This window comes from Ciona robusta, chromosome 8, assembly GCF_009617815.1.
Source record: "Ciona robusta chromosome 8, ASM961781v2".
NCBI lineage: Eukaryota > Metazoa > Chordata > Ascidiacea > Phlebobranchia > Cionidae > Ciona > Ciona robusta.
Window position 1 is genome coordinate 5,401,108 of NC_143242.1, and position 23,642 is coordinate 5,424,749.

At 38.8% G+C, this 23,642-nt stretch overlaps 4 protein-coding genes across 5 annotated transcripts; 1 reads left to right on the forward strand and 3 right to left on the reverse strand.

Moving 5' to 3' along the window:
- Window positions 1-274: 274 nt before the first annotated feature.
- LOC149732659 (myosin regulatory light chain, smooth muscle-like) lies at window positions 275-1,644 on the reverse strand. The gene is made up of 7 exons (XM_089882509.1): window positions 1,485-1,644; window positions 1,316-1,420; window positions 1,183-1,258; window positions 1,016-1,120; window positions 847-925; window positions 699-747; window positions 275-591 (listed from the first exon to the last, which is right to left on the reverse strand). Exons 1-7 carry the CDS (start codon window positions 1,485-1,487, stop codon window positions 493-495), a joined length of 516 nt encoding a protein of 171 aa, XP_089738635.1. The 5' UTR covers window positions 1,488-1,644; the 3' UTR covers window positions 275-492.
- Window positions 1,645-3,244: 1,600 nt separating this feature from the next.
- Window positions 3,245-4,589, reverse strand: LOC149732660 (myosin regulatory light chain, smooth muscle-like). The gene is made up of 7 exons (XM_089882536.1): window positions 4,456-4,589; window positions 4,279-4,383; window positions 4,143-4,218; window positions 3,978-4,082; window positions 3,823-3,901; window positions 3,688-3,736; window positions 3,245-3,558 (listed from the first exon to the last, which is right to left on the reverse strand). Exons 1-7 carry the CDS (start codon window positions 4,456-4,458, stop codon window positions 3,460-3,462), a joined length of 516 nt encoding a protein of 171 aa, XP_089738662.1. The 5' UTR covers window positions 4,459-4,589; the 3' UTR covers window positions 3,245-3,459.
- Window positions 4,590-4,756: 167 nt separating this feature from the next.
- On the reverse strand, window positions 4,757-23,636 carry LOC149732661 (uncharacterized). 2 transcript variants are annotated; one of them, XM_089882522.1, is made up of 7 exons: window positions 23,495-23,636; window positions 23,266-23,416; window positions 6,641-7,642; window positions 6,073-6,258; window positions 5,681-5,819; window positions 5,396-5,478; window positions 4,757-5,315 (listed from the first exon to the last, which is right to left on the reverse strand). In XM_089882522.1, exons 2-7 carry the CDS (start codon window positions 23,331-23,333, stop codon window positions 5,240-5,242), a joined length of 1,554 nt encoding a protein of 517 aa, XP_089738648.1. In that variant the 5' UTR covers window positions 23,334-23,416; window positions 23,495-23,636; the 3' UTR covers window positions 4,757-5,239. The 2 variants fall into 2 exon arrangements, with proteins under 2 accessions (XP_089738648.1, XP_089738647.1); XM_089882521.1 differs by lacking the exons at window positions 23,266-23,416; window positions 23,495-23,636 and adding an exon at window positions 7,923-13,013.
- LOC149732662 (uncharacterized) lies at window positions 14,025-19,791 on the forward strand. The gene is made up of 2 exons (XM_089882519.1): window positions 14,025-15,114; window positions 18,463-19,791. The coding sequence occupies exons 1-2, from the start codon at window positions 14,025-14,027 to the stop codon at window positions 19,242-19,244; spliced, it is 1,872 nt and encodes a 623-aa protein (XP_089738645.1). The 3' UTR covers window positions 19,245-19,791.
- Window positions 23,637-23,642: the final 6 nt, after the last annotated feature.

Genomic DNA, 23,642 nt, shown 5'->3' on the forward strand with positions numbered 1-23,642 from the left:
CACTTAACATTAGTCTGTGTAAGTTGTGAGGATACGTTTTATAATTCTTTGAATGTTTTTCGTTTTCTACCACTAGGGACGAAAACATATAATGAAAATCTGTCTCATGTTCCCCGCCGTACTATGTTTCTGTATATGTTGGTTTATGATGTATTCTATTTTTCTCAAACCCAGCTTAAATAACTTGCTGCAGACCTAATATTGCTGTGGCAAGACATGTTTTTTGCCAGATACACATCTTGCTGTTTTTACTAATAAACAACATTGTTGCAAATATAATTCAATCGTTTTTGTATTGTCGGTACATACTTATTAAACAAATAATATACTCATTTTAAAAAGTAATAACATAAATAAATAATGTTCTACAGTACAGCCCAGCAAATAAATTGTTTGTAAAGGCTGAACAGTCCTGAAATAACATCGCACAAATTTAATTTCAATGTGTCATGTACCAACAATTTTCAAAACTGAATAAAAATAAAAGATTGATTATTCTTCTTCTTGTCCGTGGGTGATGACGTAACACAGTGCTTTGTAGTCCAGATTACCAGCGACATCTATCGGTGCGATTTCGAACATTTGCTCGACCTAAAATTTTTTAATTTTTTTAGAAAATATTTAAGGCGTTTTTAAACAATATTTAAAAAACAAAGTAATATATTTTGTTGTTTAACAGTAGCTAGGTAAACTTATACCTCTTCTTTGCTGAATTTGTCAACTTGAGTCATGAGAAGTTGTGACAAGCTGTAGAAATTAACATGTCGTTATTTTTTCTCATATTTAAAGGAGATGATATTAAACTGAACAAGTTTGCAATGTTAATTTCTATTATGAAATTCTTACTAGTCTTTGTGGATGACTCCTTTCTGTTCAGGATCAAGAAGTTTGAAAGCTTGAACGATGACATCTTCGGAATCGGTTCCTAAAATATTTTTTTTCTTAGCAAATTAAATGTCATTATATATTGCTACAATAGATGATAAACAACCGCGGTTTGCATGGTTTTACTTACCGTGTAATTTATCAGCCATCATGTTGAGGAAGACGGTAAAGTTGATTGCAGACGGAGCTTCCAGGACCATTGCTTCAAGTTTGTCCATGCTGACGTCACGGATCCCTAAACAAATTATTCAGTTTCAATATGACTCCAATATAATATATTAGCAATGTTATACTTACCCAAAGCAGCGTATGTATCTTTCAAGTCGATTTTGTTGATAAAACCATCTCGGTTCTGGTCCATGATAGAGAAAGCCTGTATATAATATGTGTTTATAATATGATATACATGTACATTTTCCAAATCCTATACCTCCTTGAATTCCTGGATTTTGTTTTGATCAAACATAGAGAAAGCATTGGATGTTGATTTTTGGGCTTTCTTGCCTCCTTCCTTCTTTGATTTTCGTCCACCGGCCTAAGAATTCAAAGTCAGTTTTTAAACTCTATCTCTTGATCGGTATGATAATGCTACGACTTACCATTTTAAGAATTCCTTGTCTGGTTAGCTGAAGAAGCAAGTAAGCTGAAGAGTCAAATAGTTGGAATGATTTCTTACCAGGCGGGCCTCGCCTTTTATACCCCACAAACGATGTAAGTGACAACACTGCTGTCGTCACATTCTTGATATGCAGGGGCGATGCGCTTGTCACGTTGCGCAGACTCAAGCCACATATATCAGTCTCTACATTGTTCAGCGCAACGTGTCAAGATAAATAGTGTTATAAATCGTACTATAGGCAACCCGCGTCGATCCAACACTGCTTTTGCGATGACGAAATTGAAAATATGTAGAATCTTATACGAACAGCAATATCACCTTGCTAAATGGATTTTGTTAACTCACGATCATTAAGAAACTTTTTTGATCACATTCTGTATGGGTGAGGTCCGTTAGGATCTGGGATTTAGGCCAGACTTGGCCCATTACCCCAATTTTGATCACATTAATGCTACAATATGATGTGCTGCTGCGTATAAATCTTCGTCCGGGAGTTTTAAATAGTTAAATATTAGTTGTGTAGTGTGACACAGTCTGTAGTCAGAATGAGTTGCAAGATATTTATTTTTTACTTTTTTGCTTAACCAATACATTCGTAACCTGCTATATCAATGGTTCTTAAACTTTTTTGTATGCTCTACCCTTTTAACAAAGATTCTTTTTAGGTTTTTCCCATAATGTGTAATATGGCGCTCAATGTAATAAAAAGCGAAAAGAACTAATTACATCAGTTATATTTAATGTGACAGATAGGATTAGCAGTAAATCCGAATTAGGATATTAATCTAAAATCTACAACAACTACAACTGGCACACTTTTCTGTCCGTCAACAAATGTGGATTTTGATTGGTAGCTCATTTACGCTCTAAATACGAATAATTTACCCCCAGGGGTAAATTTGTCCCACTTTAAGAAATACTGTGCTATATGGAAGCGATTTGAGTGGTATTCCCGTCTATTGACTAAACTAGTCGTCGACTAAAAAAAATATTTTTTTTCTTTTAGTTGCCCGACTAAAACTTATAGTCGATAAATTTTGACTGACTAACTTCTGTGACACACAGGAAATTTAGCCGGCCGGCTAACTGTGAAAATACACCGACTGAATAATAGTCGGCCAGTTAAAAAAAACGCAGTAACCAACAGCGACCCCCAGGGACTAGATTTAGTCGGACACGAGAATTCCGCCCCAGATGAATATCATCAAACAATTCTTTTAAATAATAACGTTTCTGCTACCATTGTGTTTTGGGTTTTGTCCATGTTTTGTACTTTTTTTGTTATTTTCTTTTAATTTTTTTTCTATGTTTTGATCCATGTTTTGTCTATGTTTCGTACATTTTTTTTTTAATTAATCTGATTTTTGTCTATGATTTGTTGGGTAATTTTTTTCATTTGTTCCATATTTTGTATATGTTAGGGAACATTTTTTTTATTTTTTTATTTTTATGCCCATGATTTATCTATATTTTGTACATTTCTTGATACTTTTCGTTTTTTTGTCCTTGTTTTGATTATGTTTTGTCCATGTTTTGAATGTACTACCAAAAGTAACATACATGGCAACTCGTAAGCTGGCACGAGGTGTTAAACCCGTGTTATAACGACTGTCGTTTTCCGGCCACGCGAGGATAAAGTAAGTTACATTCATTCATTCATTCAAAATGAGCAATACAAAAATAAAAACAAAGACCATTTTACCCTAACCTACTCTACATTAATTATTAAAACACACCGAATATGATGATTCATTGTTTTATTATTGGTACACAGCGATTGAAAAATTACATCATTTAAAATAACATCACAAATAAATAGAATTTCGATTACTCAGTACAGCCTAGCAAATGTTTATTTGTAAATGCTGAACAGTCCTGAAATACATCGCATAAATTTTATTTTCAATATGTCATGTACCAACAATTTTCAAAATTGAATAAAATGAAAAAGTTGTTTATTCTTCTTCTTGTCCGTGGGTGATGACGTAACACAGTGCTTTGTAGTCCAGATTACCAGCGACATCTATCGGTGCGATTTCGAACATTTGCTCGACCTATAAAAAAACAAAGTTATATATTTAACATCGAATGTGGTTTAACAGTGGTTAGTTAGTTATAACTTGTATCTAATGTAAGAGAATTAAAAAAATTTACTAGTAGTTTATAATTAGTAGCGACTTTACCTCTTCTTTGCTGAATTTGTCAACTTGAGTCATGAGAAGTTGTGACAAGCTGTAGAAATGAACACACAGGTAAAATAATGCATCATAGATAAACTCAATCTTACAGCGGTTTAAAATTTAACTGAAATATCTTACTAGTCTTTGTGGATCACTCCTTTCTGTTCAGGATCAAGAAGTTTGAAAGCTTGAACGATGACATCTTCGGAGTCGGTTCCTAAAATTGTTTTTATATTAACAAACTGAATGCGAGTAAAACAGCCGACAACAGCCGTTGTAAATATTTTACTAACCATGTAATTTATCAGCCATCATGTTGAGGAAGACGGTAAAGTTGATTGCAGACGGAGCTTCCAGGACCATTGCTTCAAGTTTGTCCATGCTGACGTCACGGATTCCTAAATATATTGTTTAGTTTTATTTTCTTGCCAATGTAAGACAAGCAATACTATACTTACCCAAAGCTGCGTATGTATCTTTCAAGTCGATTTTGTTGATAAAACCATCTCGGTTCTGGTCCATGATAGAGAAAGCCTGTATATAATATGTGTTTATAGAATGATATACAGCATGTACATTTTCCAAATCTTATACCTCCTTGAATTCCTGAATTTTGTTTTGATCAAACATAGAGAAAGCATTGGATGTTGATTTTTGGGCTTTCTTGCCTCCTTCCTTCTTTGATTTTCGTCCACCGGCCTAAGAATTCATTGTTCGTTTACATTGAACAACCTTAACGTAATAGCAAAGGCAGTTCAAACCTATACTTACCATTTTGAAGAGTTGTAGAATAAGATGAAGAGATGAAAGTAAAGCAAGTAAGTTGGAATGAATTACTAGCTCTCGCTTCGCCTTTTATACCCACCAAGTAACGCAAGTGACAACATTGCTGTCGTTACATCACAGCCAATCAGCTGTTGTCACCTCATACCACCGAGACATCGTTACAATTTGAGGTCATTTCTCACACTACTATTTAAACAGTAAAAGAAAAAGCCACATTTTGTTATTTTGGCAAAACTAAATATGCCATAAAAACATCTATAATCGTATGCAAAAAATCTTCGTTAAAAAACTGCATTGCGAATCGCAAATATATCCAACAACACATAGAAATATCTCGCACTTTTCTAAAATTGCGTTGGCTTGCATCGTTATATAAAGTGTAGTTAATTTATTTAGATAAAGTATAATACTGTACGTAAATATAAGTTTTGGTTTAGCAGTTCAAATACACTGGTAATACAACTATCTGTGGCATTTGTATATTGTAATTAAAAAACACAATACTAGATAGAACAGTGTAGTAATGGGATGAATAGTATAGTGGAGTGGGGAAGATGGGACAACTTATCATACTATTTTCTCGTCCCATTTGGTAGTAGTAAAAGTACACTAAAAGAAATATAAAACAATATTCTCGCGACTTCCATAGATTGTTATTAATTGTTTAAAACGTGATCAGGATATTTGGACATTATGTGCTAAAGGTGTCCCGTCTTTCCACACCCTAATATAGGATGAACAATATATTGCGATCTACAGGCAAATGGAATTATGCGACCGACTTCTTAGCAGGTCTTGTCAGGGATAAAGGTTTTCTGTATCCGATTTCGAAAATAAATTCGTATCTAAAACATACAAAAATGGTGATATATATTAACTTTTGCTGATTTATTTTCAATACAGTTTTTTCCTCAATCAGACCAACCTTTTCTCGTTTTTCCTACGAAGTTCTTGTCTTGACAGACCTTGTCCGCTATTCGTGTTTGGTGCCTTAACTTTGTGTTCCACCTGTTTATTTATAGTAGCATTAACTGATTGCAAATAATGCTTTGGGTGATCACTCATGCTCAGTTAAAAAAAATACTTAAAAGTGGTTTAGATTGATGATTTAATTGGTGCGTTAAACACTGTTTAGACAAAACATGCATTAAGTATGAGAGAATTCAGAAGCATCTTATTTTTCATACAGCTTGTATTAAAGATAACATACCGGTGTTTTAGTTGGCAAACCATATTTATCGCTTTGATTAACTTCTTTCACGAACTTCCACTTCACATGCTGCGTGTTCAATCTTCGTTCTTTAGCTGCCGAATGTTTTCCACGGACGTAGTTTAACTGCTCCTGTTGTCTGTTTTAGGATTCAAGTCGTTTTTGTAAGATATATAAACACACCTATTATAGCAATTGACAATTAAAATACTTCGTAAGCAGGCAAGTGGTGTACAAATACCACGTTTTTGTTATAACGCCAGACGTTGCCCCGTCACGCAAGAATAAATGAGTGCCATTCATTCATTCACTCGTTCCATTCAAAAATATCATAGTAACTTTAGACAGAGGAAATATCCGTATTATAAATATAAGTGCTTGTGTAAAGTTACCTTTTGATTGAATTTTGTATTTCCTTGGTTTTATTTTTATGTTTCGCTTGCCACTCTGCTTTCTTTTTTATCTGAAAATCTTCGAGCATTGTGTAGAATCTCTCCTTACGTGCTTTATGCCACCGTTCGTCCAAGTAAACCGATATCAACTGTTGGTAACGGGCCGCCTGTTTGTCGTTTTTCAATCTGTTTTTCAAACATTTTTATTAATACAGTACTGTGGGATAAGATATAATCGTATTTTAGACAACTAACAAATCTCGTTTACAGTCGTGGGGGTACAGTCGAATAGTATAGGGTGGGAGAAGACGGAATACTTTTAGCACATAAAGATCAAATACCCTGATTGTGTTTTAACAACGTTTTATAGGAGTCGTAACGATACGGTTTCTATTTCTTTGAACACTATTTGTTTACTACCAAATGGGACGAGAAAATAGAGTTAAAAGGTGTGCCATCTTCCCCCATCATACTCTATGTTTACGAGCAAATAGTACGATAAAGAACAATGAAAAATGATCCATCTTAACGTAGAGTTCTGAACACTATTACAGTACCAGACACTTACAGTAAGGTTTGTTGGGCTGGTCGAAGAACTCTCCGATAACTGATACTACTTGCAGCACGCCTGTTTTGCGCCACTACTTCAGTCACTCTCTTATTCGTGCTTTCTTCAGTTTTCGGTCGTTGTTGTAATGAGTGTAGTTTACTTTTACTTTTAAACCCAATCCGAAAAGTGTTGTGTGGACGATATCGTTTATTCAATGCCTCTGTTGAGATTTGTTCTTTATTATCCAAAGTTAAAACGTTTGGTTTAATCGTCGTCTTGTGATCGGAGCTTACTTTGCAAGGCACCTTGGCAACAGAATTCTTCTTCAAAATTGATTTCACAACCGATTTCTTAACCAGTTCAGCATTACGTTTAGGTTTTTCAGTAATACTTTTATCCTCTTCTATAGATTTACCAAACAACGGCAGTGGATAGGTTTTCTCTTGTTCGGAATGAGCCGCGACATTTTTATCAACAACAGTATCAGAATTGTCAACTCTAAGTTTGTTAATATGTAAAGTGATGTCTTCCTCAACTGTTACTTTGTCAGGTGGTGTATGATCCGAAATATATGAAGAAACACTTTTCCTTTCCCGGCGCTTTCTTTTGTTATTCGCAACCTGCCCAACTAAACGGTCTGATCTCGTCTGATGCGATCCAACAATCGAATTCCCGTTTGTACTAAATCCATTACTTTGTCGGCGCCATCCATTCGTGGTGTTAGTTTCAACTGCTTCAGATGAATTTTCGTCGGACTTTTCATTTTCATTTCTCGATTTTCTTTTGTTTTTCTTAACTTTAGGCAATCTCGGTTGGCGAGCGAATTCCTCGTATTTACTATCATGGTCTTTGCTTTGGCCAACTACAGACGACGTGGTAACATAATATATTCTTTTATCTTCAGTTGTAGATGGGATATAACCTTCGCCCTCAATCGTAGGGAGCTTAGATTGATGCTTTCTCGTTTGCATGACATCTTTGCTGCCAGCAATGCTACTCTTTCTGTTCTTGGTCCACAACCTATAACAAGGCATATCCATGTTATATCCATGTGCTGGATATTTTGATAATATGTGCTGTCCCATCTTTCCCCAGCTGCTATATATATGGGGTAACATGAGACCTGTTTATGTACTCTTTAATCGTGCCATTTGGTAGTAAACAAAAAATTCTTATACATGATATGTAACCGCGAACCCGCGACACTATAAACGAATGTTTTTAATTGTTCAAAACACTCAAGAAATATGGGCTTTGGGTGTTGACACTAGCCCATCTTATTCCACAGTACTATGCTTACTTTCTATGCATTGCTGACATAAAGTCGTTTTCTGCTGATGACGTATCATCTGATGACGTAGTTACTTGGGGACGAATTGCTGGAAGTTTATTGGTTGATTTAGTTTCGCTCTCCATTGTTTGCGACATCCAGGAATTATGAACAGTAACTGTTGAAATGTCTGGTAACTGTTGCGTAGTTTCGGACCCTGTATTTCTATGTATTTTGCTACAATACTCATCACCTCTGTGACCACTTTCACTTAAATCTGAACTGGATAAAGACATTTTGGAAAAAAACTTTGCCAGTTTTTGCTAAACTACCAACAACAACTCTCTAACTCGTGTAATGAAAGTACGGTCGGGAAGGTTTTCTATTTCTATGGCAACCCAGCTGTATTAAACTTTTCATCGTTATGTGCCTTGTATCCACCGATACTCAATGGTTACTAAGTTTGTTTATTTTGAGTCTGTATTGCTCGGCTCTGGTAGAAGTATCTGATTGACTCCGCAGTAATAACATTCTGACTTTATGAATAGCGGAAAACCAACTCTTAGCCTTTGTGTCAACAAACCCATTGTAGCGCCAATTTCGCAAATTATTTAACATAAAGGTAAAACTTATGTTAAAAGAAAGACATTTTTGACACTGTTAGAACATTAAACTTTTATATTAAAAAAAAATAAAACTATTTATGCCAAATCTTTATATTTCGTGATGGTGCTTCTATATTCAAATCAAAACGTTTTGATTTCACTAAGCATCTTTACTTCTTTTAGTGGTTAAAAAATCAAAGCGACACTGCCCGAAAGAGGGCGCCACTGGGTTACTTCAGTCTTGCTGAAAAAATACTTCACTTTAGCTTTCAAGCCATGTTTGTACCCGCTGTCGACGCAAGTATTTTGTAACGCCTTTGTTTGATTTTCACCAACATATGCACTTTTAAATTTTAAGGACCGGACATTCATAATATATAACTAAAAGACTTGACAATGTTATTTCAATCGGTAAATCGTTGTTTGTTATCCATTAACAACAATATTTCAGACCCGCGTGAGGCAACGCTTGTATAATTCTGTTATTCTTTGTACCAAAAGGGGAAGATGAAAAACGAAGATAGGTCCCACTTTACCCCAATCTATATTTTATTTAAAAATTTTGACGAAAGGAAACAATTACGAATTCTCACGAACCCAATCAGCTCACGCGAGCTATTAATATTGTATAATTCTTCTAATCTATTTATTTTTCGTGTTTAGCATGTTAAACGTGCACGAGCTATCGTAACAATATAACTAAGCTGTGTTTTAAGTTTGTAAGTCAGATTAAGAAAATTTGCACTCTTTGATCAGCAGGAGAAAACATAAGGAAACGACTCCGCTTTTCCTCGGATCGATTTTGTTACGGGAATGTTAAATAGCTCACAATTATAGGTATTTATCTGACAAATATGATCCCAATTTGCTGGCAGCAAGGCTAGGCAGATGTTAATCAAAGCAGAAGATTGTCGGTTGCCGTTGTTTGGGAGAAACTGACCATTCCTTCTTGTTTGTTAGTTGGGAAATTTACGCTTTACGGAATTGAAACCAATCCAATGACACTGAGGAGTTTTTAACGCCCCGGTATAACTGTAGGGGTAATATAAATAGGTAGTTTACTTCCTCCGTTATACGATGCATATAGATAGAGAACTGCGGGGTCAGATTGGAAACCGTGTGCACCTAAATCCTTTTTTTTTTTTTTTTTTAACTATTAACAACAACGCACTTTTATAGTCACGGAGCTACGGTTATATGTTTCTATAAATATTCTTTGTTTACTACCGAATGGGACGATATCGAGGAAATGAAACTATGGCCCATCTCACCCCACCCTACAATACATCGAATCAACAACAGAATTGTTTTTCTGCGGGTTGTGTACGGGATGCTCGTGTCAGCCTCCATCGGCGGTCGCTGGCAAGCGTAATCCCGAAACTACTTCGACTTCAGATATTATGCGTTATTAGCGTGCGTATCAAGGCCGGCAATTAACGTCTCACCGCACGGCTATTATAAATATCGCTGACCGTCGCCGGGAATCGGCCCGTCACGTTTTTAGACTCACCGAAGCCAATTAAACGAGATTCTATGAACGACAGTCGCCGATATAATCCTATTTTTTCTGATGCTGCACGCCATGAAACAGCTGCAAAAAAATAATATTTTTTGGAAAATTGTTGCGTTTTAGTTCCATTACACCCCAGTGACTTGTGAGATCGGTCGTTAAGAAAAGCCTCGACAGTAAAAACATCATGGCCCCCTCGCTTTTGTTCAACTTCGATTCCACACAGCGCCTACATGTCTACAACTTTCGTCTTCTCACGGGAAAGAATTTCTTTTCATGATCACTCTACATTTTCTTCTGAAAACTAAGATATATTTCCAAAGTGTGTTTTACACTTTATTCAGTAAAAAATGTCCACAAACACATTATATTCACATATCGAAATCCCCGCATTAAAATGCGACAAGAACAATAGATAGTGATTTTTGTGGATTCAATATTGTTTCCCCGGATGGTCTTCGCAATAAAAGATGAGTCCTGCGACCATTTTCGCACGTCACTCGTATGTAGACCATGATTGGCGTTGTGTTATCGGAGTTGTTTTTATGTCGTCTCTCTGATTCACCAGCGTATTGTAACCTGGGAAAATATGGCCGCCATTTTGAGATTCTACCACAGTGGTGCTCTGAGGTGCGGGAAGCAACGGTCTAAGTCAACAAATGGGGCGAGAAAAGGGGCCAATCGCCGCCCCTAGCCCAGAAGCGATCGCACGCCGGTGCTTAAACAAATAAATCAAGCACAGCGCAGACAATGACGGTATCGGTTAAGCTTTTTGTCGTTGGAATGTTTTCTTTGCTTGTTATCCGTAGTAGGCGCCTCGCCGATTGAATTCGAATAAGGATGTGACGTCACCGCGAGATTTAGGTTTCAGTTTATCATTATAAACAAACACATACGTGAAACATTGTAAAATATGATATCGTTAAAATTCTAATTAATGGTTTCGTATGGAAAGGCACTGGTATACCTAAGAAAATCTAACACTAAACGCTTCAACCTGGAAAAATATCTCGAATCACTGCAACAATGTTTAAAGTCGAGGTCCGCTCACCGTCTAAAAGTTTAGAATTCAAGCACAACCGGGATACAAGTAGATCAAGTTCCCAAACTTACCCGAAGCTACGCCAACGTTTGCGGAGCATGCGTCGCTAGTCCTTTGTTCAAGTCGGTTTAATATACAAGAAGGGTCCGCGAGTGGTGGCTTGGCGCTGTCACACGCCGACAAGACAATAGGCTGCCACTCGAAGCGCCACTCCAAACCCTTGTACGTTTACACAAGTTGTAATTTCACACCTCTGACCCTGCTAACCCATAGACAGCCCAATCACTAGGATTTCCTGCACATGTCCACCGCTGGTCATTTTAGGCAGATTTCCAACCAATTTTAACCACAAATGACTCCATGATAAATGAGGTTACGTTATACCTTCATGGGCGAGATATTGAAGTGTTAATTTTGCGCTAAGCGAGCGAAATATATATAGCAATAAGCCCTTATTCCGTAATAAGAATAATTTTTCCCCCTAAATTTGCATTTCACATTTTTTTTATTTCTATTAATTTGAACACTTTCAAAGTCAAAGCCAACTCGGTGCAAAGTTATCAGACCTTGTTTCGGCTAATCCGGAAAACGAAATCAGTCGTTCTAGAAATGATTGACGCGACCGAATTCGTTGACAATCCACAGATGACGGCGAAGGTCGGTGGATTAGAAATCTGACATTGGCTTGGTATTGATGTGGTGTGTTTGAAGCAGCGTATTTAAAATTTGAACATGTATGACAACTGTAACATGTTTTTTAATTATTTTGTTATATAACCTAACCCTTTAAATTACAGTAGGGTGGGGGAAGATGGGACATCTTTTCACTTTATTTTCTCGTCCTATTAGGTAGTAAACCAAGATTATTCAAAGAATTAAAAAACCGTAATCTCACGACTTCCATAAACCGTTGTTTATTGTTTAAAACACGATCGGATATTCGGATATTATGTGCTAAAGGTGTCCCGTATGTTCCCATATATTACAAACATTAGAATTTCCATAATATAAAATAACAATTATTTACTGCACCTTTTAAGGCCTTTAATTTAATATCGTATTTGTGTAATAAACTGACGTAACATCGAACACAATAAATGCTGTAATATTTCTTGCGCGCAATTTATACTACACCCATATACGAAAGACGTATATATAATTACGTTGGGCAGAATAGCAATTAAATTTGATGCTGATGTAATCTCAATGTATAACTCTGACTAAAATTCCCGAGCCAATTTAAACCGTTGACGTAATGTATTTCAATCTTAATTCTAATATCAAATTTATTAAATATGAAGAATAGAACTATGGTACGTTGTTATATCCGTATATGGATTAGACTTTCCGAAATATCGCTATGTGAGAAGAATCATACGTTCGAGAACATATAGTTTAATCTATATAGGTCTGAGGTTTTCGAACGGGTTAAAATTACAAAACTTATCCTGAAGGGTATTATGGAGTTAGAATCATATCGTTAGCACACAATATCTCATACTTCCAAATCGTGTTTTAAACAAATAACATCGCTCGTTTAAAATCGTACGGACCGGTTGTATAATTCTGTAATTATTCTTTGTTTACTACCAAATAGAACGATAAAGGAGAAAAAACACAGAAAAAACGGACCATTCCACCCCAACCCGCTATATTAATTTAAATCAGTTTTACACTTATTTGTTGGTTTATAAATTGTTTTCTATGTGTCGCATATAAAGTATCGTGTGTTGTTTATTTGTAAACACAAAAAAAATATCTTTCAGCAAGTTTTCAGAAACACATAAGACGTTAAAGAGTTTTCCATGGAATGTGTAGCTTCCTAAGAGCACTATCTATTTAAAGAAATAGTTGATCGTTATAATCCTGTATTAACGAGACTTGCTTTGTAGAATCACCTATAATGATCAGTCTCAGCTTAGTCGCCAACTTGTTCCCTATCGAGCGCGCTACGAAAAAGGCGAAGTGGTCGACTTTCCTGTAAAGATGCTTCGCCGATTTGACATCGCGCATTAGAGCATACAAGTGGTCTGAAAGCGCAGCTATGTCGGGAAGTTTGCACGAAACATTGTTGTGACAGCGGTATCGAATGTTGTCTCATTCATCGCCGATAAATTTAGATTTCGTGACAGCAGTACACCATGAAGGCCCCTGTTACCGGTTCAGCTGTGCATCGAAATTTGAAAATAATTAGCAGAAGGGTAGTATACTGGGCGTGTCGAATTTCGCATCATTTGGTTGCACAGCTCGGCTCCGATAACAAGTTCACGTCGAAGTTTACTCGCTTCATCTGCAAAGTGCATCGGATTCCATACCGCTCGCGCCAGGGTTTTAAGAGATTGAATAATTAAACAGGAGGAAGCGCGGAAACGCGAGTTAGCAGGTCGACATAGGTTGGTCGCGCTCTCTTAAAGGCCAAGTGACTTAATGCTCTACCGGATAACCCGGCTGTTTATTCCGCCACAGGAACCTATCGTTCTGCGGTCAACCGTTTATCTCCTAGTCATTGGTGATTGAGTTAGACACAGTCATGATGGGACTCCATCTATATCACTGACGACGGTGAACGGTGGATACGCCTCGCTCCAAACGACTGAAGTGGCAATAACGAATCAATTAGTCAGGACAAGTGTCTGTTATAACACAAGCCAGGCCTCGCTGGTCGTTCGCATGATTTCGGTTTCGAACACCAACTCTTCTCGCTATACTTAACTATCTTGGTAAGATAAGACAGGCAGCAAGTGTCGCGAAGTTGAGTGAAAATAAAAACGAAATTTAAAATCAATTGTCTTCGGAAGGACATTAGATAACTCTCGGTGGTCTGAAAACTGTCAGGCAGGCATATTGAATGGGCTTTACTTTGGAAAGGCAGGGATATTGCGTGAGTAAAAGTTACGACGTTTTGTAATTATTTTCAGATCACTTCTCAAGTATAGTTTAGAAATATTACTGCTGAAACGCTATTTGTACGAAGGATGATTCCTAGTCCGGTTGGATCGACTCCATTTTCGGTTAAAGACATTCTGAACCTGGAACGTCATCAAATGTCATGTCAAAGCAGCGCCGATGACCGAGACACGCCCCATGTGGTCAATGGCTATCCCGTGTCGTGTAATGACAGCATAAAAAGCGAAGATACTCAAGTGCTTGATATGCATTCGATATACCATCACAGTTCGATGGAGGCCACCCAGCAAGCATCAGGTGAATTAGTTAAAGGAAGATTCGAAAAGTTGAGCAAACCGCACTCAAGACAAATCGAAACAAACAATATGGCTGCCTCCGATTCACAGTTCGACATGTTTTCGCAAAATGAAAACGCAAAATATTCTAAGGGGGCAATAGACACAAGGTATGCAGAAGCAACAAACACAGCAGACACGGCAGCGTCGAACCTTTTGCATTTTTCTCAAAATTTTCACCAAATTCCGTACGGGGAAAGTAGGGCACTGGTGGCGCCATTCGACATGCCTCGTTACGGTGGGGAGTATTTCAGTCCGACAAGCAACTACAGTGGAGGTTACACTCACCCCTATGACAACCCACCTAGCAATGTTGAAGCCTCACGATCGTCGTCGTTTCATTCACAGCAGTTTACGAAACCAAACGACGACGTTCTTAGTACAACACACTCAACGTCCTCTGCCACAGCAGGAAACTTTTACCACAGACCGGCGAACAACTTCGAGCCTGTGAGAGAGCCAGGGTTGGAGAGATGTCCTGACAACGGAGACGAATTTTACACCAAAACTGAATCTCCGTTTCCCGCATTCAACCAACAGCATCAACCCACACCACAAAGCGAGCATCACAGCATGCCCAGCTACGACGAAATGAACGAGAAGATGTACACCGACCAGACATCCGAAACCGATATAACCAATAACTCAATGTTCGATTCGTCAAGTTCGGAGGCGGTGGTCGTCGATTTTCCATCACCATCCGGATCGCCAAACAAACAACATGAAGACGGAAGATTCGGAGGATCCTGTACGGATGAATCACTTCCGAGGACTTTCTCCGCCGCCGACATCCGGCAGGATGAATCAGTTACTCAAGTCACGGGTAAGTTGGTTTACTTGTCTCGTTGCTTTAAAAGCAGCTTACCCATGAATAAGCGGAATGGGAATTAGCTGAATAAGATCTACGAGCCTTTATGACCCTGACTATATTTAGTAAATAAAACTCCTGGACCAGCGCGTTATATTTTGAAGGCAGGTAGACGTGTCAAGTTTCACTAGCGTGAGTCGGTTTAACAAAATATACTTAATGCGAAGCGGAGCGAATCGCGAGACCAGGAAACAAATGCCGTGAACCGTGCAGGGTACAATTAACAAGCGATACTTGACATGTGGTTTGGCATAGTTTAGCGGCATATTAGCACCAAAGGGGCACCCAAACAAATCACACGAGCGACTTTCCATGCAGTTATGGGCGACAGTGACAGACAAAGCCACAACTCGGTGGCGCCGGCGTTACGACTTAGAAGCAGGTCGGCCAATCACAACAAAAAGCCACAGCGATGGAGATCGGTGCTAATGAAAACATAGATGCGAGTAATGCGTTACAATAACACGGGGCGAGGAATCAGGCAGTCGGCGACTATCGGAAACGGCTCCAGTGAATCGAAACCCCATTGTCCCAGAGCGCGACAAGCGCCTTGACAAACAAGAGAACAAGAGATAATTACAAATTAACAAGGGTGGCGATGTATGGCGGGCCGTGTCGCCGAATTCAAATAGCGCCCACTTGAAATGATCGCGGTAATTTTGGATAGACTCTGTCGCCGCCATTTTGATTATCTTGTTAAGATTTCAAGTGTCGGTTGCATGGTAAGCTTGTTGACCAAAACAATATCGTTAGCGGATTACTTGCACATTGGTCTTGTTTCGATAAACAAACAACTAAATCGATGCAAAATTTAGTGTCAGTGCGCACACAAAAAAACGAATCCGTCTTTCCGCGAAGCTGTAAATGTTGAAATTCCTTTCCATAAACCGTAACTGGTCATATTACGAGAAGTACATAGAGAGTTCAACTCGCTCAAAAACTGTAAACACTTGCGAGTAACCAGCAATTATAACCAACCGCAAAACGAAGTGTAATTGCTGTTTTGCGCAGCTTCGCAAGCACTTGAACCAACATCTGCAAGATATCCCAATTTTAAAATAAAGTCAAGGCAAAAAACATTGTTTTGAACTCAATATAGAGTATTTTTTTTACTTAAATTAAAATTCACGTACCGAAATACTCGTTTTCCAAGTATAGAGAAAATTGTTCTATTTTCAAAATTAGGTAAAATTACTTTCTGGTATTTTTAAGTCAGATAATCACTTCGATTATTTAACCAAACCGAGAAATGTGAATTAAAACAAAATTATGTGTTACTCGTCAGAAATTGGGAGTTTATTAATATATGCTATACTTATTGCGGTTTATGTAATAAACTCACAAACGGTGCTTTACGTTCACTTTAAAATAGCCAAGTATCCATATATAGCATCAGAATCCAAGCATATATCAACCCGAACTAACATATACAAGGAAAGCTTATATGATGCCTTGCCCGGTAATGATATATTCGCGGGAATCCCGTTGCGACAATTTTAAAATTCTACCTTGGCGACCTTGTTGTATAATAACTACGTCACCACCGTCCACGCTTGTTTAGGTTAATTGTCTCGAATAAAATTATAATTACTGGAGTAATACCACGTCCGACGTGTGTGTTATGTCTATTTTATTGTACCCGAAGTGGTTGTGTCAAATAAACGTAAATAAGAAAAGCGCAATTATAAAAACGACTTCCTAAAAACCTTGTTCTGTTTCAAATTTGCCACTGGTTTTATTAGTACGTCGCTATGTATACAAAGCGGTTTAACATGTCCATAGTTATAATGTATCGCACATTATTTCAAAACAATTTATTACGAGACGAATCGTTAAGGTGTTTGCTTTAACAAGTCAAATATTTACCATCTTGTTTAGCGTGTCGTATTATTCATCGACGATCACACGCTACCACTGAATCAAGTTACAGCAGCGCTAAAACATTTTGCCGACGCCGATTTCCCGTTTTAGGGGGGAACTACCAGTAACATAATCGTAAATTTATTTCAAGGGCGGTCGTCGCCATTTTAAACATCTAAATTATAATTTAGTTTACACTATATAGCCTTGTGATAAAACAGAAAATAAAGGCGCTGAAATGAACCGTACTTTTAAATCAAATTCAAAATATGATGACTTAATGGATTATTAAACCGGTTTTGAAAACAAAAACTGTTCTATTTTCTTGATGAGCGTACGGCATTTTTCTAAACAAACGTAGGTGCTTTTATCAATGTGTTGAACGTCAAGAAATAAATTCACGCGTTTATTCACATTAGGCCGAAATAGCTATTTGGTTAATATAGATCGTAAAAGTAAATTGAATCAAAGCCGGGCCTGGCCGATGGTCGTCAGCGTGTCCAGCAGCGACTGTGATTTGTTTATCGGGTTATTGTTGGTCAACAAACGACAGTCAGGGTTCGATTTCTGCGTCAATGCTGGTTAAGTTGGTTTTATGTAATAAATAATATTGATCTGTTTAAATTTAATGGGGAAGCACCGAATACGGGAATGTGGGTGCGTCTTTTGGAGGACGCGAAATACCTAATATAGTTATAGTGTTTAATTCACAGTTAAACTGTAATTACCGTCCATTAAAGCTTTCGCGGTCCTGTTCTCTTCAAAATTGATTTGAAAAGATTTCGTTTCTAGAAACTGGTTTAAACGAAAACGAAACGCGTGTTTCATGCAATTGTACGTTTTATCATATTACTTAGGAATGGACAACGGAAGTTATACAATTATACCGCCATTTTGTAAACGGGTATTATCATTAAAAAGGAACATATGTAAATTTGTGTAATGGCGGTAGAGCACAGCGTCATTCGGTCACAGCTCGTCTCGTTTTCGCACGGGTATCGCAAAATGTGGCGTCGTCTTTTCTCGGGTCGCTAAATTTACAAACAAACCATGGATTTAGTTGTAAATCGAGCAGCGGAAAGCATCGCAACAACAAGCAGTCGACATGCTCGGGACGCTGTAAGCGTTATCTGCGCCACAAAATGATGGATCGGTCGACCCCCGTTCCCGATCGACAGAGATCGTCGGCTCGGCGCCTCTGCGACAGTTGTTTGTCAGGCCAGGTTACCTGTATTTATTCCGCATCGACTATTGGTTCTGCGGCATTGGCGCTACGCAGGAAACAAGTATGAAAACCATGGTGAACGTGACGTTAATTACCGGTAGGGGAGATAAGATGATATATGTTCGCCACAGCGGTTCGTGCAAGATAATGCAAGAGAGATTAACTTTATATTGGCAAAGCATACCGTGCGAGAAAACTTAATTTATTTCTTTGCGCAGATTCGGAAAAGTCGGACAACGTCAGCACATGTAGCACTAGCCCCGAAGAAACTGAAAAAAAGAAAACAGAAGATGACACGCTAAAATCCCGACACCGGACCAGGCGAAAACCGCGTGTGCTGTTCTCCCAGGCACAAGTATTTGAGCTTGAGCGAAGATTTAAACAACAAAGATACTTGTCTGCTCCGGAAAGAGAACATCTGGCCCAGATTTTAAAACTGACTTCCACCCAGGTCAAGATCTGGTTCCAAAATCGTCGATACAAATGTAAACGAATGCGGCAAGACAAAACCTTAGAGCTGGCCAGTATTGGACCTCCACGAAGAGTTGCAGTTCCTGTTTTAGTTCGCGACGGGAAGTCATGTCTCGGTGGGCCTGGTCAAGTATCACATAACGCGGCTCCATACAATGTGACTGTTACACGCTACCACAATTACCCAAGTTCATATAGCTCTTGCGGTTATAACTCCTACCCCCCTAACCCACCCGGTTACGGGCCAAGCGCTGCCGCAGCAGCAGCTGTAGCAGGAGCGGCCGCTGCAGCATACGGGAACGCTGCTACGAACGGTTATAACGGATTTCCGCCGAGCATGAACGGTGGACAGCCCGGTGCGAGCCCCTATCCTACTCCAGGGCTGCACCAACAGCACCCACCCTCTATGGGGGTCGGGAATTCACCGTTTCAGACCTCGACTGTACCTACAGGCCACCATATGTCTCAAGGGGGGTTGCACCATCACACACCAACGGACTATATGTATAAGCTTGGGCTGTGCACGTGATTTAAACTGATATATTGTGCATATATTGTTGCTGTGCATGTTCGTGCAATGTACCATGTTCCGCTACGACAAATAATCATGCCAAACCTTTAATTTGGTACTATTATACCAATTTCTCGACGACTCGGTACAACTTTTATTTATGTCTACTTTTAAACCCTGGACTTACGCTTTCAACTGGGGAAACTAGGACTGCCATTTTAAACTCTTTAATGCTACTCAGTATATTGCTTTTCATTTATGCAGTGTTTTTAAAAAGTTATATCTCGATATCCCGTAACACGTTTGTTTATTTTTACTTCGTACTATGCTGAGTCTACTCTACAATGAGCTTCACATGACTTGGCAAAACCAATCTAGGCTTAATTATGTAACAATACTTATTGTTTCGCACTCTCAGCTAAATTAAAACGTACCTCCCGAATTAAACTTATACAGTACACAGCTGCATATTACTTATAATGTGATTTTGGACGAGTGCAATTATGTTGGTCGGCTGCTGGTTTAAAAAGTCGAATTTCTGAATAAACTTATTTTGCCACATTAATTATTGAGGTTTTATTTTATGTCTCCAGTTATTTGTTAAGTTTGTTAAGTTATGGTTCATCAAAATCCTTATAACAGCTCAAACATTAGGGTTTGGGTTTAGAAAAGTTAAAATAGCTTTTGCCACCTTTTAAAAATGTCCACGCAATATAGACATTAGATATAGATCTAGCAATGTGTAGACAGCAATGGTTGGCATACAAAGCGACAATTTCACTCGCAGTACAAACAACGGTAGTTAGTATCTTTAACCGGTTTGTTTTAGTAATTAATTAACGAACTGGCGTCAGTTCCAGTAGATCAGTCTTGCGACACGGTACCCTGACAAAGGATAGGAGATTCTACATACACGACGCCCCAGTCTGAGCGTCGCCAAGATACAAACCATTCATTCTCCGTTTCGCTTGCTATCAATTGCGACACGCATCCTACCAAAACACGCCATTGTGTAGAACTGGGAAGACCGCGTTTGTTGCATCTCATGGATTAAGTGCTGTTCTGTGATGTTTGTACCGCTAATTAGGATGGGTTAAGCTGCTGCGTTGTTGCTCTACCGTATCGGAAAGCCTGGATTACGTACAGAGCCTAATTGACTTAAGAATTACCAAACGCGAGGTGCTTTAAACTTGCTGGGTAGGGAAGAAACGAATCCCTATACCTCTGGCTTAGCCCCTAAGCCAACAGTCACAAAACGCTTGCCGGGAACCAAATTTTAACCCGTAATGCGGCGGGGGGGGTTCGAGGTGCAGATTTTTATTTTGAAACATTCATTCGTCCAGGTATATGAAGACCCGTTCGTCCGGGTAGAGTTACAGCGCCAGTCAGACTGGGGACATTCGTTAGCTGGGACGGACAAGGGAAAATGAGGGGAACGCGATATATCGATCCACAAAAGCTCTAAGATAACGTTTTGGTTGGATACCACGCTTCGTCTGTCCCAGGCGCGTGGGAAAATTTCTTATTGTTTGCCTGGCGCGTTGCGTCCATTTACTACTGTTGTTATGTTAGAGTAAAAGCAATCTAAAATAAGACCTGGGACGTGGGTTATGTTTTCACAATTTGGAATAAGGTAAAATTCCCCCAGACTGCCTTATTCGTTTGCGGCGTGAAATGATTCAGTGCGTCGCAACCAATAAAATGTCTGCCACGCATGTAATTCGCCAACGTACAATTAAGTTAACAATTAGCGCCACACGGTCCGCTATACTGGCGCCACTGCACGACTGTTGTTCGTTTTGAAGCGACGGACAGCCGTGTTCGAAGCTAGGACGTTCGCCCACTCGTACTCTAATCCATGCCCACACATGGAACGAGAAATATACGGCTAGAACTGTCGAGTGTTTCTGCCGCGAATTTGGATGAACGTTAGTCTAAATTACAAGGTAAGGGGTAATTAGGCGTCTCAAGTTTTAGTCGCGTGCATTCGAAAAGCAATGTCGTAATCAATTGAGCCGAACACGCGATAAAAAGACGGGACACTGAATCACGAAAATTCGATATTCGTATGACTAATTAATAAAAATTGTTTATCAGCTAATTTTGATTTTTGTGATGACGTCAGTAATAATTTTCGCACGCAATCGACATGAAAACGTGGATTTATGTAACGGTAAATGCTGTTCTATAAAAAACGAAACTTCGTGATAAAAGTAAGCGCTGGGTGGGTGGTCGGTTGCCACGGCTACTGGGAGTGGTAAGGCCGCGGTTCTCGTGGTCGTCTGCATGGGCGACAGACTAAGTGCTGATGTGGCTTCCATTATAACACGCATTTTACTTGTGACCTCACCCCGGTAGAAATATGCCCAGACCGAGAATTGTCGGGTGAACGGACGGACGTTAATCTCCATCAAAACTTTCAGTTTTACATAGACTCCTTCGGGTTATCCGGTTCACGGTATGTAGCAACAGCGGACACGCTTGTCTCTTCCACAAAGAGCAGTATACAGCATGACGAGCCATGTCTTTCAACAGCTTCACTACCTTGAACCGAGCCGCCAAAGATCCTCCAAAAGCAACTAGGCGCTAATAACGCCAGAGTTATTTTACAGTGTTGTGGTGGGCCACTAATGGGCTTAAACGATTCGGAGCAACTAGATCGATAGGTACCTGATGACCAACTTGTTTATACTAGCCACCCCCAGACCACAATCACGAAGCAACTAATCCACGTACCACCCGAAACCGCTAAAGAATTTGGCACGACTTGAATATTTCAATTACTAAACTTAATTTTTTCTTCTTTGAGATTTATTGTTGATACAGTAGGGTGGGGTAGGATGAGACATGTTTTTAGTGTACTATTTGGTAGTAAGCAAAAAAAATTACAGAATCCTATAACCGTAGCGCCACAACTTTAAAAGATTATTGTTAATTGTTTGAAACGCGATCGGAAAATATGGAATTAATAGCTGCTGACGGTAGATCCTATCTAACTCTGCTCTATATACAAATATACAGCGGTTTTAATAATATAAACATATGGGGTGACGCTGGGGTTTGGAACAAGTGCGTGGATAATAAACAATAACATATACCACGCAATCAGTTGTAACGTAAACGCGTTGCACTTGTATACATCGAAATTAAAGTCGTCTTAATTTCGGTCAGAGAACGTACAAAAAAATTACAATTAAAGAGAACCTACTAAAATTGTACCAATTAAAAAACGCGTGAATTTTCATAGATTAAATCTACAGGAGTAATTATAGTGTTACTCAACTCCAGGGTAAAAATTAACGCTAAAAACCTTCAAGCGCTGCCAACATTTAGATCGGTTCTATGATTGTATACTAATCCCGGTCACATGATCTACCACAGTTAATTCATGCAGAAAATCTGCGTTTTCAAGTAAAACGAGACTCCTATCGTAAAGTCTCAGGCGCGGGCGAGTTCCTGAGTTGTCAAATTTCAGTAGTTACATTTAACCAACTTAAGAGTCATTTTACTTTGGTTTTAACCAGAATAAAACACATAGGAACAGTTTTAAACCAAGTATTTGACCTTTCCCCCTTAACCGTCAGCAGCCGCTTAAAACTTTGGCCCATCGCCTTTAAAGTGGCCGCACTTAGAAAAGTAAACCATAGAAGAGTGGAAGTTTACACCCAGCCTGTACAATGTGCGAAAATAGTGGTCTGCAAGTGCAGTATTGGAAGTATGGTTGTTTGCCCTTTCTAGTGGTTCAAGCACTTCTATCTTCTCGTTGCTTACCCGGATACTTTACTGCTAAGCATCCGCTTTAATGTTGTGTGAATACAAGAGCCGATAAACTGGCATGTCACTTCGCAAATATTTGTTTTGTTTAAAACCGTAAAGCAGACAGTCAAGTAAAATCTAAATAACTCCTGTTGCGTAATCCGATTAGCAACACTCCGGCCGCACCGACCATGGCCAAGGTGGAAATATAAATAGTTTGAACATGCCGTAACATGTCACATGTATCAATTATCGACTTAGACATTTCTACACGGCTGCTCACCTTGAATTTGCACGAAGCCGTGAACTTGGGTTTCCCCGCGACTTGGATTTTACACCATTGGATAGCATTGGAAAAACAAGTACCGTAGGTTAGGGCGGGATGCTACATGTTCTAATTCTATTCTCTCGCTCCATTTGATAACATCCCCACTCTAAAAATAGCGTTGTTAATTATTAAAAACAGGTTTAGGAAAAATGCGACATTATTTGCTAAATTTATCCCATCTTACCCCACAGAATGATATTCCTTTTTTTCAATTTTACACAACATTTGGCAGAAGTAATGATACGAGTCAACTTTCTCAAGTTTGCATAAGAGCGAAGTCCAGTGTGTTTTATCAACTGACACCCGAGCACGTAGCGGGTGTTTCGTTTCCC